General features: G+C 37.1%; 1 protein-coding gene across 3 annotated transcripts in view; it reads right to left on the bottom strand.

Annotated features, from left to right (window-relative positions):
- Positions 1 to 10,698, bottom strand: part of LOC115954948 (26S proteasome non-ATPase regulatory subunit 5) — a 30,783-nt gene extending 20,085 nt beyond the window's left edge. For 2 of the 3 annotated variants that reach the window (XM_031072960.1, XM_031072961.1), the window contains exons 1-4: positions 10,512 to 10,696; positions 10,331 to 10,394; positions 9,368 to 9,476; positions 9,151 to 9,213 (exon numbers count right to left, since the gene is read on the bottom strand). In XM_031072960.1, coding sequence (XP_030928820.1) covers positions 9,151 to 9,213; positions 9,368 to 9,476; positions 10,331 to 10,394; positions 10,512 to 10,584 — 309 coding nt within the window. In that variant the 5' untranslated portion in view covers positions 10,585 to 10,696. Of the gene's footprint in view, positions 1 to 9,150; positions 9,214 to 9,367; positions 9,477 to 10,330; positions 10,395 to 10,511 lie in introns of all 3 variants that reach the window. The other variant, XM_031072962.1, reaches the window with a different exon arrangement.
- Positions 10,699 to 17,328: the final 6,630 nt, after the last annotated feature.

Here is a 17,328-nt window from a genome sequence, read left to right as displayed (position 1 = left end):
TAACTGTTTCGAATAAGTTACAGTTCACAAACTTCCTTTACCATTTTCTTTAAGTGCAACAAAATTTCTATTAAATCACGGGCTATCTTATCATCTGTCCTACCTTCAGCCCATGCTCATGTTAACCTTTTTTTCTACACTAGCATAATCTCAATTCTTTCAATACAAACAGATCTCAATGTACAGATTTATTTTTCTTCTTTCCAGCTACATTGTTGCAATTATTTTGTATATATATTATTTATTCTATCCAAGAACCCCTCAGAAAATGTGTAATTAATTCAAGGCATTAATCAGATTCGCCTTCCTATAATGTTTATAAACCTCCTAGTCCAAGGGTTCAAGCGATGGCACAGCAATAATGGGATTCTTTGTGGGGTCCCATGTCTATAGATCAAGCCCCACCTCCCACCTCTCCGGCTCTCCCCCTATCTACCTATCAAAAATAAACCTCCTAGTCCATACAAAATCCTAAAATACCTCTCAAAAATTTCTTCACAGACTTAAAATTATTAATTGTTGTAACATCTCTTCTTTAAATAAATAAAAAACAAAATAAAAAAGTTGTTACATCTCTTCTAGCAGCAAGTACTCTTGGGATCACAAGTATACACCACAATAACCTAAATTAGCAATGGTATACCACACCTTTACCACCAATTTGGATGGAGGGGGAGTAGAGTAGAGTTGGACAGAAATTAAGAGGTGAGTAGAGTTGAGCTGGCTGGAAATTAGCCTAATTTCTGGCCGACTCCTCTCTATTCCTCCTCCATCCAAACTAGCCATAAAGTGTGTGTGTGGATACACACACATCATATAAATTGCATATTGAATTAAAAGGAGAGAGAGCACCTTCCACATTATAAATTGCACCTTACCAACATGAACTAGTATAGTTTTTTTCATAGGTAAAAAAACTCTATTGAAAAGAGAGTACTTCATGCAAAAAGACTTGAAGTAGCCCAAAGAATTACAAAAATACAGAAATTTATATACAAAAGAGATTCAATAAACAAAGGAATAGAATCTCTAGTCATAAGTCCCTTGTCCTCTCTATATCCGCAAATGCTCTCCTATTCCTCCTCTCTCGTCAAACATAGCAAAACCAAATTCCAAATATCGAGCGAGTGTTTTTGGTGCGGACACACAAAGTACAAGCCCCCAATTATACACATGTATGGAAGGAAGAGCAAAAAGAAGACAACCCAACCTGTGACCTTATGGATGGAGCCTATAAGTAATTGAGCTTGAGATTAAGCAAGCCCAAGCATTTAATAATTAGGGTTTCTTTATGCATTTTATTGTTAGCTATTTAAGCACTTTTTCTAATTATTGTAAGACAATTTTGAGAATTATAAAAGTATTGTGTTTCATTTTACACTGGTGCTGACTCCAGTTTGCTTGGTGCTGACTCCAAGCAACCCTTAGGTGCTGACTCCTAGGGTTTAGTCTTGATCCCATTGTTGTTTGATTGTTCTATTGAAATAGCGTGGTTGTCCTACATCAGTTTTGGTATCAGAGTAGACTTCCGGTCCATACAACACACCGTAAACAACCATTTGAAAGCAAAACCATCAAAAGAGAAAGCCAACCAAATATGACAGTACCTTTCAAGTTTTTGCCCCATGAGATCTTGAACAAGCCCAAACCAGCCCCTGTAGTCCGTATATACCCCCTTTGGCCACATGAGTTTTTCATCCCCAAACCAACAGAGAAGCCAGTGGCCCCTTCCAAGCCGGTGACCTCCATCCATGCCCGCCTCTGATCACAGAACCCATAGAAAAAGGTGACCCATGCAAGCCCGTCAGCCACCAGACCCATGCAAGCCCGTCAGCCACCAGCCGCCGCCAAAACCCACAAATCAACACTCAACCGCTGCAAACCCATTAGCTACCTGCTGCCGACACCATCATCACCCTCGACCGCCGCCGCTGAAGACGTCGACCCACTGCCAATGCCAAGACCCAAGACCCAAGACAAGCAGCCGCCACTCCTCCATGCTTCGTGCCGCCGCTGTCTTCCCCATCTTTGCGCCACCACTAGTGTCGATCCCTAGCACCAGTCAAGTCCATCGTAGAGAAATTGTTTTTCAGTTTTGAGTCCATTGCTTGTTTCTTTAGTTTCTATAGTTCCTTTTCAGTCTGTAGCTTCTTTTAAGTTTTTAAGTCCTTCGCAGTACTGTATTTTATTATCTTTCATTTAAAATAAAATAAAAATCTGACCAAGCAGATACCAAGCCTGTGACAGACTAGCCCAAGCCCAAGAGCATGTCAACCAAATGGGCTTCCATTACAAGGATCAGGTTCTTTCTTTGTTTCATTGGTAGCCTCAATTTGTCATTTTTAATACATCTCTAGTTTCTTAACGTGCATACCCCACCATTAGTTTATTTTATTTACCTTGTTTTGTTAGCTAGTTGCTGTGTTGGCCATCTATTTCTTTCAATACCCATTAAAAAAAAAAAAAAAAAGAGAGAGAGAGAGAGAGAGGAAGAAAACAAGGGGGCTTTGAAATATCTGATTCTCATTATTAATTGTGGAGCTTATTGGAATTTGACTTTTATTTGAGCTATCTCTCAATATTGTGAACACTGTCACTACTTGACTGCAATTTATTCCTTTGAATCATTGATCTAGTCTCTTGATGCACTCTTGCTTGACCTTAATTTTACAGTGAGAATTGGTTACTTGAATTTTTGGGAATCTCAACTGCATTCATAAATATAGTGTTGCATGCATCTACATAGTGGTCGCATCATGTCAAACCCTGAACATCAGTCCACTTCCGAGCCTAGGTCTTCCTTAGAGCAAACCATAGAAAACCTAGAAAAAAGTGTCCATGCTTTACTGGAAAGGGTAGAGCGAGTTGAAGCATCTCAAAGAGAGACTATTAACCATAAATGAGATAACATGCTTAGGCAAAATAACCACAGTTACTTTAATAGGGCTCCAAACTTTGAACATGATCACTATAATCACAATGGCCCTAGGGATTATGATGATAGGATGTCCAAGGAAAAGATAGAAGCACCCACCTTTGATGGCTGCCTAGACCCATGGGTTTTCACTGATTGGTTACGTCAGATGGAGAAATTCTTTGACTAATACCATTGGGCTGAGAATAAGAAAGTGAGGTATGTCAGGATGAAGTTAATTGGAAGAGTCGACCTTTTCTAGGAGGACCTTGAGGATACCCTTAGGCGATGACGTGAGCCCCCCATTACTGATTGGCTTGAGATGAAGGATGCACTCTCGAGGAATTATCTTCCTCCAACTTATAGGAGCTCCCTCCTTGAGGAATGGGATCGCCTAAAGCAAGGCACTGCTCCTGTTGCTGAATATATAGAGAAATTCAAAGAATTCAATAGGCAAATTCGAATAGTCGAGGAAGAGATTCACACTCAATAGGTTCAAGAAAGGTTTAAATTCTAACCTACTAGGCGAGATTATCACCCAAGGAGTCACTACGTTAGAAGAAGCTTATGACCTTGCTAGGAATTGTGAATTAGCATGCAAATCTATTTTTTGGTGACGTTCTAAGCTTCGGAGTGTTCCTACCAACTCTCAACCTTTTGGTAGCAAATCTAAACTTGCCTTACCCCCTAAGGTCAACCCAATAGCACCCCAATAGAAAAAAGGACAAGAGAAAAGGTGTGGTCAATGAGCCTTCAAGATTAGGCTCTCGCCTCCAATGCTTCAAATGCAAAGCGGTTGGACATATCACAGCTAGATGTCCCTCTAGAACCTTTGTCATTCAAGAGGATGATGAAAAGGTAGAAGATGTTGAGAAGCTGGTGTATGATCCAAATGTTGAAGAAACCCAAGATATTGAGGCAGAATGGGAAGATGATCCTAGCTACCTCGCGTGCATTAAAGCCATCTCTCCCCAAGTTGATGATTTCAAAGACGTCTTTGGTGTCCCTAGAGTGAATGTGGTAAGGTGTGGTTTGGCAGAACAAAGGGACATTGATGATTGGCGAAAGAGTGTCATCTTCCAAACTTACACTAAGCGTGGAGACAAGACGTGCAAGGTTATTATAGATAGTGGGAGTTGCATTAATATGGTGTCCTCTATTGTTCTTTCCCGCCTAGGCTTGAAATTGATCCCACCCCCTAACCCATATAAAGTTTCTTGGGTGAATACTTCCTCCATAGCCATAAAAGAAGGTGTGGTTTGGCAGAACAAAGGGACTGATGATTGGCGAAGGAGTGCCATCTTCCAAACTTACACTAAGTGTAGGGACAAGACGTGCAAGGTTATTATAAATAGTAGGAGTTGCATTAATACGGTGTCCTCTAACGTTCTTTCCCGCCTAGGCTTGAAATTGATCCCACCCCCTAACCCATATAAAGTTTCTTGGGTGGATACTTCCTCCATAACCATAAAAGAAAGATGTGTTATCCCACTTCAATTCCTCACCTACAAGGCTGAAATATGGTGTGACGTAATTCCCATAGATGTAGAGTATATTATCTTAGGTAGACCTTGGCTTTATGATTTGGATGTCACCCTTCATAAGCGATCCAATTCTTGCTCATTTGTGTTTGAAGGTAAGAAAATTGTCCTCAATCCTTTGAAACCCAAGCCAATCAACATGAGCAAAAAGACAAAAGCACCAAAGGCGAAAGGCCTAAACATCATAAGCCCAAAGGCATTTGAAAGCATAATAGTTCAAGAATCCGTTGTGTTTGTCTTAGTTGCCAAGGAACTTCATGGAGAAAGGAGCAACTTGAAGAAATGAAGTCAGTACTCCAGGAATTTAAGGATGTTTTCCTTGAGGAACTCCCCAATCATTTACCGCCCATGCGTGACATACAACACACCATAGATTTTGTGCCCGAAACGACCTTACCAAACTTGCCTCACTATAGGATGAGCCCTGCAAAGCATGCTTAGTTGCAAAGGCAAGTAGAAGAACTACTTAGAAAGGGTTTTGTTCGTGAAAGCATGAGTCCTTATACAGTCCTTGCACTCTCAACTCCAAAGAAAGATGGAACTTGAAGGATGTGTGTTGATAGTCGTGCCATCAACAAAATCACTGTGAAATATCGTTTTTCTATCCCTCGGTTGGAAGACATGTTAGATATTATGGCTGGAGCAATGATCTTCTCCAAGACAGACTTGAAAAGCGGCTATCATTAAATTAGGATTCATCTTTGTGATGAGTGGAAAACTGCCTTCAAGACGAAAGATAGTTTATATGAGCGGATGGTCATGCCTTTTAGATTGTTTAATGCTCCTAGTACCTTTATGAGAGTGATGACTCAAGTGCTTAAGCCTTTTATGGGGAAATTCTTGGTTGTGTACTTTGATGACATCCTCATCTATAGCAAATCTAGGGAACAACACTTAGACCACCTAACTCAAGTTTGTACTACCCTTAGAAAGGAGAGTTTATATGGCAACCTCAAGAAGTGATCTTTCTTTACCGATAAAGTCGTCTTCCTAGGTTTCATAGTATCCTCTGAGGGAATTTCTACCGACCCCCAAAAGGTTCAAGCGATTGTGGATTGGCCCGAGCCCAAAAATATCCATGAAATTCAAAGCTTTCATGGGCTCGCTTCCTTTTATTGCCAATTCATCAAAGGGTTTAGTATCATTATGTCCCTCATCACTGACTACATGAAACATGGGGAGTTTATTTGGACAAAAGCTGCTACTAAGGCTTTCAATGAGGTAAAACAAAAGATGACTGAGGCACCTGTCATGCGTCTCCCTAATTTTACCAAGCCTTTTGAAGTGGAATGTGATGCCTCAGGTATTGGTATAGGGGGAGTACTTAGTCAAGAGCACCACCCAATTGCTTATTTTAGTGAGAAATTGAATGATACTAAGCAAAAGTACTCCACATATGACAAAGAATTTTATGCCATTATTCAAGCTCTTTGGCATTGGTGCCATTACCTGTTGTCTCGAGAATTTGTTATCTACTCTAATCATAAAACTTTGCGCTACCTCCATTCCCAAAAGAAGCTGAATTTCTGCAATGCTACTACTTTGTGGTGAAACATAAGGCAGGAGTTGAGAATAAGGCTACTGATGCACTAACTTGAAGGGTGTCTTTGCTATCAGTCATGAGTGTTAAGGTTTCTGGGTTTGAACGACTCAAGGATGACTATGAGCCATGCCCAGATTTTGGGAAGCTCTACACTAGCCTAAGTAATGCCCCACAGCCACGGCCAATCCTGGATGATTATACCCTTCAAGATGGTTACTTGTTCAAAGCCAACAAGTTATGTATCCCTCGGTCTTCAGTGAGAGATTTCCTAGTTTGGGAGATACATGCGGGAGGCCTTGTAAGTCATTTTGGCCGAGACAAAACAATTGAGGAAGTAAAACATCAATTCTATTGGCCCGGTCTTAAGAGGGACGTTGCCAAGATAATTGGTCAATGTCGTACATGTCAATTAGCCAAACATTGCAAGCAAAACACTAGCCTATACACGCCTCTACCTATGCCAGATTGCCCGTGGCAGGATGTGAGTATGGACTTTGTGTTAGGTTTGACCCGCACCTTTAGGAAGCATGATTCTATTCTAGTATTTGTTGATCGCTTCTCTAAGATGGCTCATTTCCTACCATGTTCTAAGACCTCTGATGCTTCTAAGATTGCAAAGCTCTACTTTGATGAGATTGTCAAACTTTATGGTCTTCCCAAAACCGTAGTGTCTGATAGGGATGTTTGCTTCATGAATTATTTTTGGAAGACTTTGTGGCATTTAGTAGGCACCAAATTAATATTTTCCACGGCATTTCATCCTCAAACTGATGGTCAAACTGAGGTGGTTAATCATAGTCTTGGCAACCTCCTTCGATGTCTAGTGGGTGAAGCCAATCGGAATTGGGATTCAATTCTTCCTATAGCCCAACTTGCATATAATAGCTCTGTCAATAGGTCTATAGGCGCCAGTCCTTTTGAGATTGTGCATGGGTATACACCTAGGAAGCCCTTAGATCTTTTGCCCATGTCGCCACGTGTTAGAATTTTTGAATCTGCTGAGGCATTTGCACGACATATTCATGATTTGCATAATGAGATTTGCAAAAAAATTCAGGTAAGTAATTCTCAATATAAAATTCATACTGACACTCATCGGCGTCATGTAGAGTTTCAGATAAGGGATTATGTCATGACTCAGATTCGACCTGAACGGTTTCCCTCTGAGACCGTTAAGAAATTGCAGGCTCGTAGTGCTGGACCATTCAAGGTATTGAAACGAAAGGGCCCAAATGCATATGTCATTGACCTTTCTCATAATTATGGTATTAGCTCTTCCTTTAATGTAGAGGATCTAGTTGCTTATATAAGCCCCACAGTTATTCCTGATACCCCTTTTGATGAGCCTTTGCTTGATCTTATTGATGCCCCTATCCCTACCCCTTTACCCTTAAACCTGCCCCATGCACATAAAGAATCTGTTGATGCTATTTTAGATGAATAAATTGTTTCTACCAGAGATGGAGGAGTTCACTGTTTCCTAGTACGGCGGCGAGGGTGACCAAATTCTAATTGCACATGGATTACTTGAGATGAGCTACATCGACTAGATCCTGACTTGCTTGAGTACTATCAAAGTTCTTCAGATTTCCACTCGACAGAGTCGAGTTCCTCTCACCCGGGGGGAGTTGATGCAGACACAAGGTACAAGCCCCCAATTATACGCATATGTGGGGGGAAGAGCAAAATAAAGACGGTCCAACCTGTGACCTTATGGATAGAGTCTGTTAGTAATTAGGCTTGAGATTAAACAAGCCCGAGCATTTAATAATTAGGGTTTTTTTATGCATTTTATTGTTAGTTATTTAAGGACTTTTTCTGATTATTGTAAGACAGTTTTGAGAATTATAAAAGTATTGTGTTTTTTTTTACACTGGTGCCGACTCCAATTTGCTTAGCGCTGACTCCAAGCAATCCTTAGGTGCTGACTCCTAGGGTTTAGTCTTGATCCCATTGTTGTTTGATTGTTCTATTGAAATAGTGTGGTTGTCCTACATCAGTTTTCCAAACCAATTACTCCCACCCAAATAAAAGATCTCTCACATTTTCCGATTAAGACCAAAGAAACACCAAAAGATTTAAAAACAAAACACCACAGATGACAAGCCTCATTACAATGAATCAAAAGATGCCAAGAATAGGGGTTTTGAGGTGAGTAGCTATTATCGGGCATTGATGGGTGTTAGTGGTCAATTCTTCCCTTGGAGGAGCGTTTGGAAGCCAAAGGTTCCTTCTAGAGTAGCATTCTTTGTTTGGATAGCTACATTGGGGAAAATGTTGACAATTGATAACTCACGCAAGAGAAAACTATGGATTCTAGATTGGTTTTACATGTGTAAATGCAGTGGGGAATCAATAGATCATCTTTTATTGCATTGTCCTATTGCATTCCAGCTTTGGTCAATGTTGTTCACGTTGTTTGGCCTCTACTAGGTATTGCCAAAGTCTCTGGTTGACCTTCTAGCATGTTGGCAAGGGAAGTTTGGTCGTCATCACAACAATATTACCTAGATGGCTATCCCTCCTTGTTTGATGCGGTGCAACCCTTGTCTTTCTTTTCCACCAAATATTTTATAAAGCACCACCAGTTTTTGTAGCCATGTCAAGTGCTACCTCTTGGCTTGTGTAAGATGGATTTTAGGATTCAACCCAGAAGAGGGATTAGAATTATTAAGGAAAAAAAGAAGAAGTGTTTGGGGGGGGGGGGGGGGGGGGATTTAATTGTCTATACTTATGCTGCCATTGGCATACAGTGTTCCTAGTCATCTTGGCACCTTTTAGAAGATAGCAAAAGAAGTCTGCAAGGCTCTTTCACTTCAGTTAGGCAACTCAAACTGCAAGCAGCTTCACAGCCTCACATATGGCCTAGGCCAAATGAGCTCATTAAACAATCAAATAAAAGAACAAAACACTGACGATTGATACAATTACAGAGCAAAAGGAGGGAATAGATATTGCCCTCGGTAGCATAAACCTTAAGGTGAATATTTGATTTTAAAGTAGTTACTTATGCAGTGAATGATAAAAACATGTTTCCAAACAACAAAAGAAACTCAACTACAAATTTAAAGCCATAAGTTTCAAACATTGCATATTCTTCAGCATTTTCAAAGAGAGTTAATCAGAGATGCATATGAAGTGCAAGTACATACCGTTTTACACGCTAAAGACCTCACTATTTGGGAATCAGCCTTCAGACCAACTTGTACAAAAAGCTGAAGAAAGAGCAAAAGAGCAGCTAATGCTAATCAAACTCAAACTAATCACCCTATATGATTATTCAACATAATGTGCTTTCTAAAGAAGCAAGTTATATTATGAGTGACAGAAACACAGTTATTCTACTTTAAAAAAATGTGTATTATGTACCATATATTGGGGGATGAAAGAGGCACCATATTTTGTATTGAATATCCTTTCCAGACACGCAACTAAAGTATTCTCTAGACCAGGCACATCCCCTTTGGTTTGTAATGCGCTGCATGGGAAATACATGAAACCAAAATGAAGAAAAAAACAAACTACTCTAAAATATTTTTCTTTTTTAAAATCCTAAAATAATGTCAAAAGAAAACTATAACATAGACAACTTTAATAAACATTTCCTCATTAAATAAAAACAAATACAACAACACAACAGCCAACAGGTACTACCATACTATAGAACTGAGGGGAAATAGAAACCATAAAACAGATTTCTGAGGAAGCAAAAAACTACAATATTAGAATTGGATTACAATGATTTACAAAACCAATAAAATCATTGGGGCAAGTGAGAAAAATGATGAACTAGATGCATCATAGATTTTATGATTACCAAACAAAAATATAGTTGCATTACATATAGTTGCAAGACCCCAACTGGTCCGATTGGTTTTAGACTTCACCACTTGAGCTAATTGGATCCCGCAATTATTTATAACATTACTAAATTATTAGCAGGATACGCGGGCGTGTTCATGTGTGTATATAAGTAAGCATATATATTCATTGGATGATCATCTTGTAAAACCCACCATTAAATTACACTGGTAGATGACAAGCCGTTAAAAATAAAAAATAAAATTCATTCACAACATATCTGCTCAAGTTCCAGGTTTTAATAATTTGAAAACATATTAAAAAGAAGCATGAGTTTGTGAATTGATTAGTAAACAACATCCGAGTGAGATGAAATTTGTGGTGAGTATATTAATTAAGCACAAAGAGACATGTAATGTAACCCCAGTAATACATAAAGACATATATACAGAAGAAGTCAATAGCCAACTTTAATTCAACAAAAACATACAAATAAATATGAGGAGAAATTTGAAGTGGAATGAATATTACTTTATTATGACTGGAAGAGGGAAGCGGTCGAGGAAGTCCTTCGCTGAAGCATCGTTTTGAGCACCTGAAAATTAGCCATATAATAATAATAATAAATAAATAAATAAATATATATATATATATATATATAACCATTTTATAAGAAACGAAAGGCAAAGAATGAAGAATTGGGATTGGGTACCAGGATACAATGCGAAATCTGAAGCTTCTTGGAGTAGATGAGTTGGATCGTCTACCGAGTACTCTTCCTCCATAGCTGATTGCTTTTGATTGTTTGCTAGTTTCAGTGTGGAACAGAGAAGAGAATAGATTTTTTTTTTTTTTTTTGGAGAAGAGAGAAGAGAATAGATTGAGAGACAAAAGACACAGACGCCCAATTTAAAGAATTAAAGCTGCCCGTGGGTCGTGGCAAATGCTTTTGGTAACGTGTCGATTTTTAAGTGTTTGGGTCGGGTTCGGATCCCAATAACCAGTCGGTGCTCGGGTTGGATCTTGGACTATACTTTCTTTTTTTAGTTTTTTTTTTTTTTCCGTAATTGCAAATTATAATTTCTTTTTGGAAGTTTTTGAAAATAGTTCTTCTATGCGACTTCAACTTTTGCCAAAAGAAAAACCCTCCAAATCGCAGAGAGCCTTAGAGCATCCACAGCAGTGAAGTTAAAAATTTAGCAATTTAGCTCTACAAAAAGTTATTTTATCTGTTTTACCTACACACATGCTACAGCAGTAGATCTATTTTAGCTTTCAACATAATAAAATAATATAAACATCACAATAAAATAATATATCCACTACAATAAAATAATAAATACTCTACAATAAATATCAACCACAACCACAACCACCACTATCACCACCACCACAACCCATAACAAAAGAAAAAAAAATCAACCAAGCCCACACCCACTCGACCCACCATGCAACACCCACACCACAGCAATCAAATTCACACAATGCCAAAAAAAAAAAAAAAAAAAAAAAAAAAAAGCTTGGATTGACAGAAAACCAAAGCAATGGGTAGAGGAAGGCAGCGCCGGCTTCAATGATGAAACCTAGAGCTTGGATTGATGAATGAAACCCACAAAATCCAGAGAAACCCAAGCTTGTCGACATTGGGTGAGCGTTGAGATGGAGGACTGGGCGGAGGCATGGATCGGCGGCTTAGGGGTTGGGTCGGCTTGGTCTGATCGGCGGAAGAGAAGTGGGTCTGATCAGCGAGATGGGTTTGTTGGCGAAATGGGTGGGGAGATCGGCGAGATGGGTCGGCGCCGAGGATAGGTCAGAGCTGGGCTGTCAGTTGGGCTGTGAGATCGGGCTGGAGGTGGAGGAAGAAGAGAGAAGATGAGGAAAGTGGAGGAAGAAAGAAGGGAAGCCAGACTCATTTGCAATTCAGAGCAGATTAAAAGAAAGAAAAAAATAATATTTTAATCCGACTGAGAAGTAAAAAAAAAATTATTTAGCTCTCAGCTACAGTGCACATCTATAGATAGATGTGCACTGTAGCAAATGAGCTAAAATTATAAGTATAGCTCCACTGCTGCATGCTCTTTTTGGTGTTTTGGTGGAGCTAAAATAGCAATATAGCTATTTAGCTCTACTACTGCAAGTGCTATTATGACTCAAGAGACATTTAAAATTCAAATTTTCCCTCCTCAACTACCTAATTATAAAACAATAATAATAAAGACTTCTCCTATATCCTAAAGTTTGAATTATCTCTAAAATAAAGTAAAAATAGTAACAAAATCATGAAAAAAGGAAGACCCACTGAGCCAATTAGCACTCTAGTCCCAGGTCTATAAAAAATTATTTTATCCAATTTTTATTTAAATCTTTGGGATGAATAAACAAAAAATATTATCACCAATTTCATGATATTTTGCCCTGAAAATAAGGAAAGTATCTCTTTCATTAAATACAGAAGGTATCACGACTGAAAATGTGTCCAAATTTTCACTAATCTATGAGCATTTGATCTAAGTTTAGGCTAAGTTAGGTAAAAAGGGGTTAGGCAATTACTTTGCCTAATGAAACTAGTCTTCCAGGCTACAGTGTCAAATAATTATGTCACATCATTCACATAAACAAAATGTCATCAATTAATTGCATGTTATAACTTGAAAATAAATGTGTGGCATGTGATATTGCATGAAATTGAAAGCACAGTTATCTAAATTAAATTAGCAAATTGATTTGGGAATAATGAAATAGGAGAGTCTTTAATGAGTTACTAATTACAAGATTCTTTTCCAAAAGCTAAGTCTTCAAGGCCAAAACTTGTGTTTAAATTTAAATTTGAATTTGTTTAATTAATCTGGCAAAGTCTTAAAAGGGACAATCAATCATAAATGATTTAGGGTGAGTTTGACATTAGCTTTTAGCTTTTAACTTTTATGTACAACTTTTTAAAATTCCATTTTTTTTTCCATTTTTTCTCACTTTTTCAAATTTTTTCAAGATACAAATATATTTTAGCACAATTTCAACACCGTTCTCAAATGGATACTTAATCTAGCAAATAGTCAAAACTTAATTCAAAATTTGAATTAGAAACCAAATGGGAAAATTATCAAAAATAAAGATTTCCATATGGTAAATGTTGATTGACTTTGATCACATGTTAAATACTCAATTGACTTGCTTTTGTATGGAAAAATGATCATATATTCGGATGGAAATAACTCAATGACTTACATGATGGTTTGTTTATAATTTATGTAGAGTGAATTGCAAACCACACCCTAAGTTTGGAAGTGTTTGGATTTTATATCCTGAAATTTCATAATTTGAATTTTACCCCCTGAAGTTTTGAAGTGTTTGGATTTTACGACTTTTCAAAATTTGGATTTTATCCCCAAAATTTTGAGAGTATTTGGATTTTACCCCCTAAAATCCAAATTTTAAAACTTCAGGATGTAAAATCTAAATACCCTCAAACTTTATTGGGTAAAATTCAAATTTTAAAACTTTTGGTTGTAAAATCCAAATACTCTCAAATTTTAGGGTGTGTTTGTTTGAAGGTGAAATAGGGAGGATGGAAAATTTGGAGAAAAAATAAAAAGGAAAACTTTTTTGAGTGTGTTTGGTTGGGTGAGGAGAAAGGAAAATAAATGATAGAGCTCAGGTGTTTTTTCCCCAGACCCACCAAAAAGTTTTCTTCCCAAAATAGAGTGAAAACTGAAAGGAGAAATTGGACATCATTTTTGGACAAAAATGCCCATGTGCAATTGCACATGAGCTTCATCCACGTTGCTTTTCTTTACACTTTTTTTTTTCCTCCTTAACATTGCCTACCTCCTCTCTTTTTTTGATTTACTAGGCAAGCGTTGCCTACCTCTTCTTCTTTTCTTTTCTTTTCTTTTCTTTTGATTTACTGGGCAAGCTTGTCTAGTACTCTTTTTTTTTTTGGTTTAGATTTGATTTTTTTTTATGGACATGATTTTTATTTTTTAATAAATTTAGGTAATTGATTTTTTTTTTTTTTTTTGCTTATCACTTTTTTGGTTTTTATTAGACATCATTTTTTAATAAGGGTATATGTGTAAATTTATACAAACTCATTTTTTTCATCCCTCCATTTTTCCACTCCCAAACAAACAAAAAAGAAGGGAATTAAAATCTTTTCTATCCTCCCCCACATTTCCATCCTCTCACCAGTTTTTATCCTCCCACTTTTCCACCCCTCTAACCAAATGGACTCTTAGGGGTGTAATTTGCAATTTATGTATAGGGCAAATTACAAGTTACCCACTTGTGGTTTAGCTGAAATTTATGTTGCATAACTGTGGCTTGAAATTTGATACTTTACCTACTTGAAGTTAGCTCAGTTAGAATTCTGTAACTCATTTCTGTTAAAAATATGGCTAATTATATAATTTTGCTCCATTTTTATGTCTCTCTCCTCAAAAAACACAAAAAACATAAAAATACAAGATCAAATAAGATTAATAAAAAATTCAACGAAACACTTGCATCATAGGATTTCAAACCATAAGTGAACAACTTCAATTTCAGTCAAACCTTAGATAAGTAAAGTATCAAATTTTAAACCATAAGTAGACAACTTAAATTTCGGTTAAACCACAGGTGGGTAAGTTATAATTTGCCCTTAGAGTAAATTGCAAATTACACTCCTAAAATTTGGGGGTGATTGGATTTTACACCTTAAAGTTTCAATATTTGGATTTTACTCCTTGACATTTGGGGGTGTTTGAATTTTACATCCTGACGTTTCAGAATTTGGATTTTACCCCTATATTTAAGGTGTGTTTGAATTTTACTCCATAACATTTGGGAGTATTTGGATTTTACACCCTAAAATTTTATAATTTGGAGGTTGTGAAATCCAAATACTCCCAAACTTTAGGGGGTAAAATTCAAATTCTAAAACGTCAAGGTGTAAAATCTAATCATCACCCCAAACTTTAAGGGGTAAAATCTAAATTCTAAAATTTCAGGGTGTAAAATCTAAACTCCCTCAATTTTTAGGGGCACAATTTGCAATTTACCCTTGCCCTTATGTATATAACATGTTTAGGTGATTTGCATTCCTTATTCATTTTTTGAATTTTTGTTTCTCTTTATTTAAAAAATAATAAATAGGGGTATCTATTAGGGATAGTAGATGTGTGATTAGGTTGGGGTTTATATGGTAAGTATTTTCAATATGGTCCAATCACATGAGTGCTACTAGGCGGGTTTGGTGAGTGCCAAACATCTTCTCAAGCTTGTACCTAAATTTGGACTTGGTTTAGGCTAATTATGGACCTGTTTGGTAATGATGTTCAAGTATTGTTGTTTAAAATGATATGAAAACTGTGGTTTAAAAAGTATTTTGAAAACACGTGTTTATAGTGCTCATAATGTAAAAAATGTGTTTGGCACCGTGTTTCTAATAACATATTTTCTTTTTCTTTTTTAGAGATTATTACAACATGTTAGCAACATGTTGTAATAACATATTTTCAAATGTGAAAAAATAGAATTTTGTGTTTGATACGTGTACGTGTGTGTGTGTGTTTTTAAGTTACTAAAGTTATTACTTTTTCAGAAAAGAATAGTACTTTTAAGTTTTTTTATTTTTTGATGAGAGCCTAAGGCCCACCCATTCCCACTACCACACACATATGTTCATCTTCCTCTTCTTTCTATCTTCTTCTTCCTCTTTTTCCCACATCTTCTTCCCATCTCCTTCTTCCTTTTCTTCCCATCTCCCTCTTTGCTTCAAAGCCCTATTTTATAAAAGTCATAAAATTACACCCAAATCATTCAACAAACAACCCAAGATACCAATGGCACCATATTTGAACTTCCGATCTAAACTTGAGAGAAAGAGAAGCATGAAAGAGGGAAGATATATCCAATTTTTTTTGGGCAGAATCAAATGTTGGTCAAGATTTAAAAAAAAAAAAAAAAAAAAAACCAAGCCCAGATAATTTTTTTTTTTTTTTAAGAAGATAAGGTCAAACTTTGTTACCTGAGGTTGCTTATAGTTATAGGATCAATGGGCCAAAAGATCAAGGGAATGATAGCGGAATAAATCATGAACTTAAATTATTAATTAATAATCATAAAAACTACGCTCATCTGGAACGTTATACACGAACACGCCAAAAAATAATAAAGGATTAGATAAGCGTGGAAGAAAGAAAGAAAGAAAGAAAGAGAAGATAAAGATAAGAGTGAAAGAAAGAAAGGAAAAAAGAGAGATAGCGTGTGAAAGAAAGAGAGAGAAATGGTTTAATGCTATCAATTTAGTGGGTTTCATGCTTTTCAAGATATTTACAATCATTCAACATTGTTACTCAAAAACTGAAAACTAGTAAGAGAAGTTTTTAAATTCAATGTTTACCCTAAAATGAGAAATATAATTCAAGCACTCCTAAATGAAATTCCCTACCAAAGCGTTATTATTATTTTTTTTTTTACCCACAGTTTTCAATGTTTAAACACTGAAAACTGTTGTTTGAAATCCCTTACCAAATAGGTTCATACCTTTACATATGAAGTTTAAAGTGGTTCTGACCCATATAAAATTGAGTGACAACTCTTTTCTCCGCCTGATCCATAAGGCTTGTGGCATACTCTGTGAGAGTGCCTTTTTCATGACACTCAGGCCCAAGGATCTCGGGCCTAAATGAAAAGGATTTGGTGAATCGGGCCTTGACTCACCGCAGCTAACGAGCTGTTTAAGAATCAAGTGGGATGCAGAGGATGCTCCTGACAATATAAAAAATGACAAGCAAGGATATCGAAGAGTGCCAAAGATTAACAAGGTAAATTCAAAAGGAAAGAAACAGGATTAGCAAAGCGATAAGAAATTAATGCTGAGGGGATCCTGGAAAATATGAAGCATGTTTCATTAATACATTATCTGTTGGATTACAGAAAAACTCACTAGGAAGTGATACAAGGTTCAATCAAGCTCAAAGATCACAGTCTTGAATGACTATTTCAGCCTTCAAAACTTGCAAAGTTTGATTCTCGTTGAATCTGAATATGTGCAATAGTGGCTTTTACAGGATACCGGGAAGCAATATTTGTTTTTCCCTTAGTATTTTCTCTTCTCCACAGATTTTTCTGATAGTTTTTTCTAGAGAATTTCTTCTTTCTTGTGTTTCTCTCTTTTTTTCGCTGCCTCTTCTTCACAACCCATCTCCTCCTTTTATAATAAAGTTTTTTGGTCTTTCCGGGGAACCGTTGGTTCCCCTGTTTTGCTCTTTTGCAAACAGAGCACTTCCTGTTCCCATCGTCTCGGTAAGTCCCGTTTCCCTTTTTTCTCATTCTTTCCTACTTTCAGCTCTGATTCTTTTGAAAGTTCCTGGTTGGCCATCTTCTTTGGGATGTGCTGAGGTATGCCATTCTTGGCATCCCCATTTCTGGCATCTTCCACTTTTCCCTTTTCTTTCCCATCTGGGCGGAATCCTGTTCTGCCATTTTTGAAAGTCGTTTGTTATCCTTCTTCTTCCCTGTCCTGGTTCCCCGAGGCTTTTTTTTCT

This window comes from Quercus lobata, chromosome 8 (assembly GCF_001633185.2).
Source record: "Quercus lobata isolate SW786 chromosome 8, ValleyOak3.0 Primary Assembly, whole genome shotgun sequence".
Classification (NCBI taxonomy): domain Eukaryota; kingdom Viridiplantae; phylum Streptophyta; class Magnoliopsida; order Fagales; family Fagaceae; genus Quercus; species Quercus lobata.
Note: the sequence above shows the minus strand (reverse complement) of the source record. Positions and strands in the feature narration are given on the sequence as shown.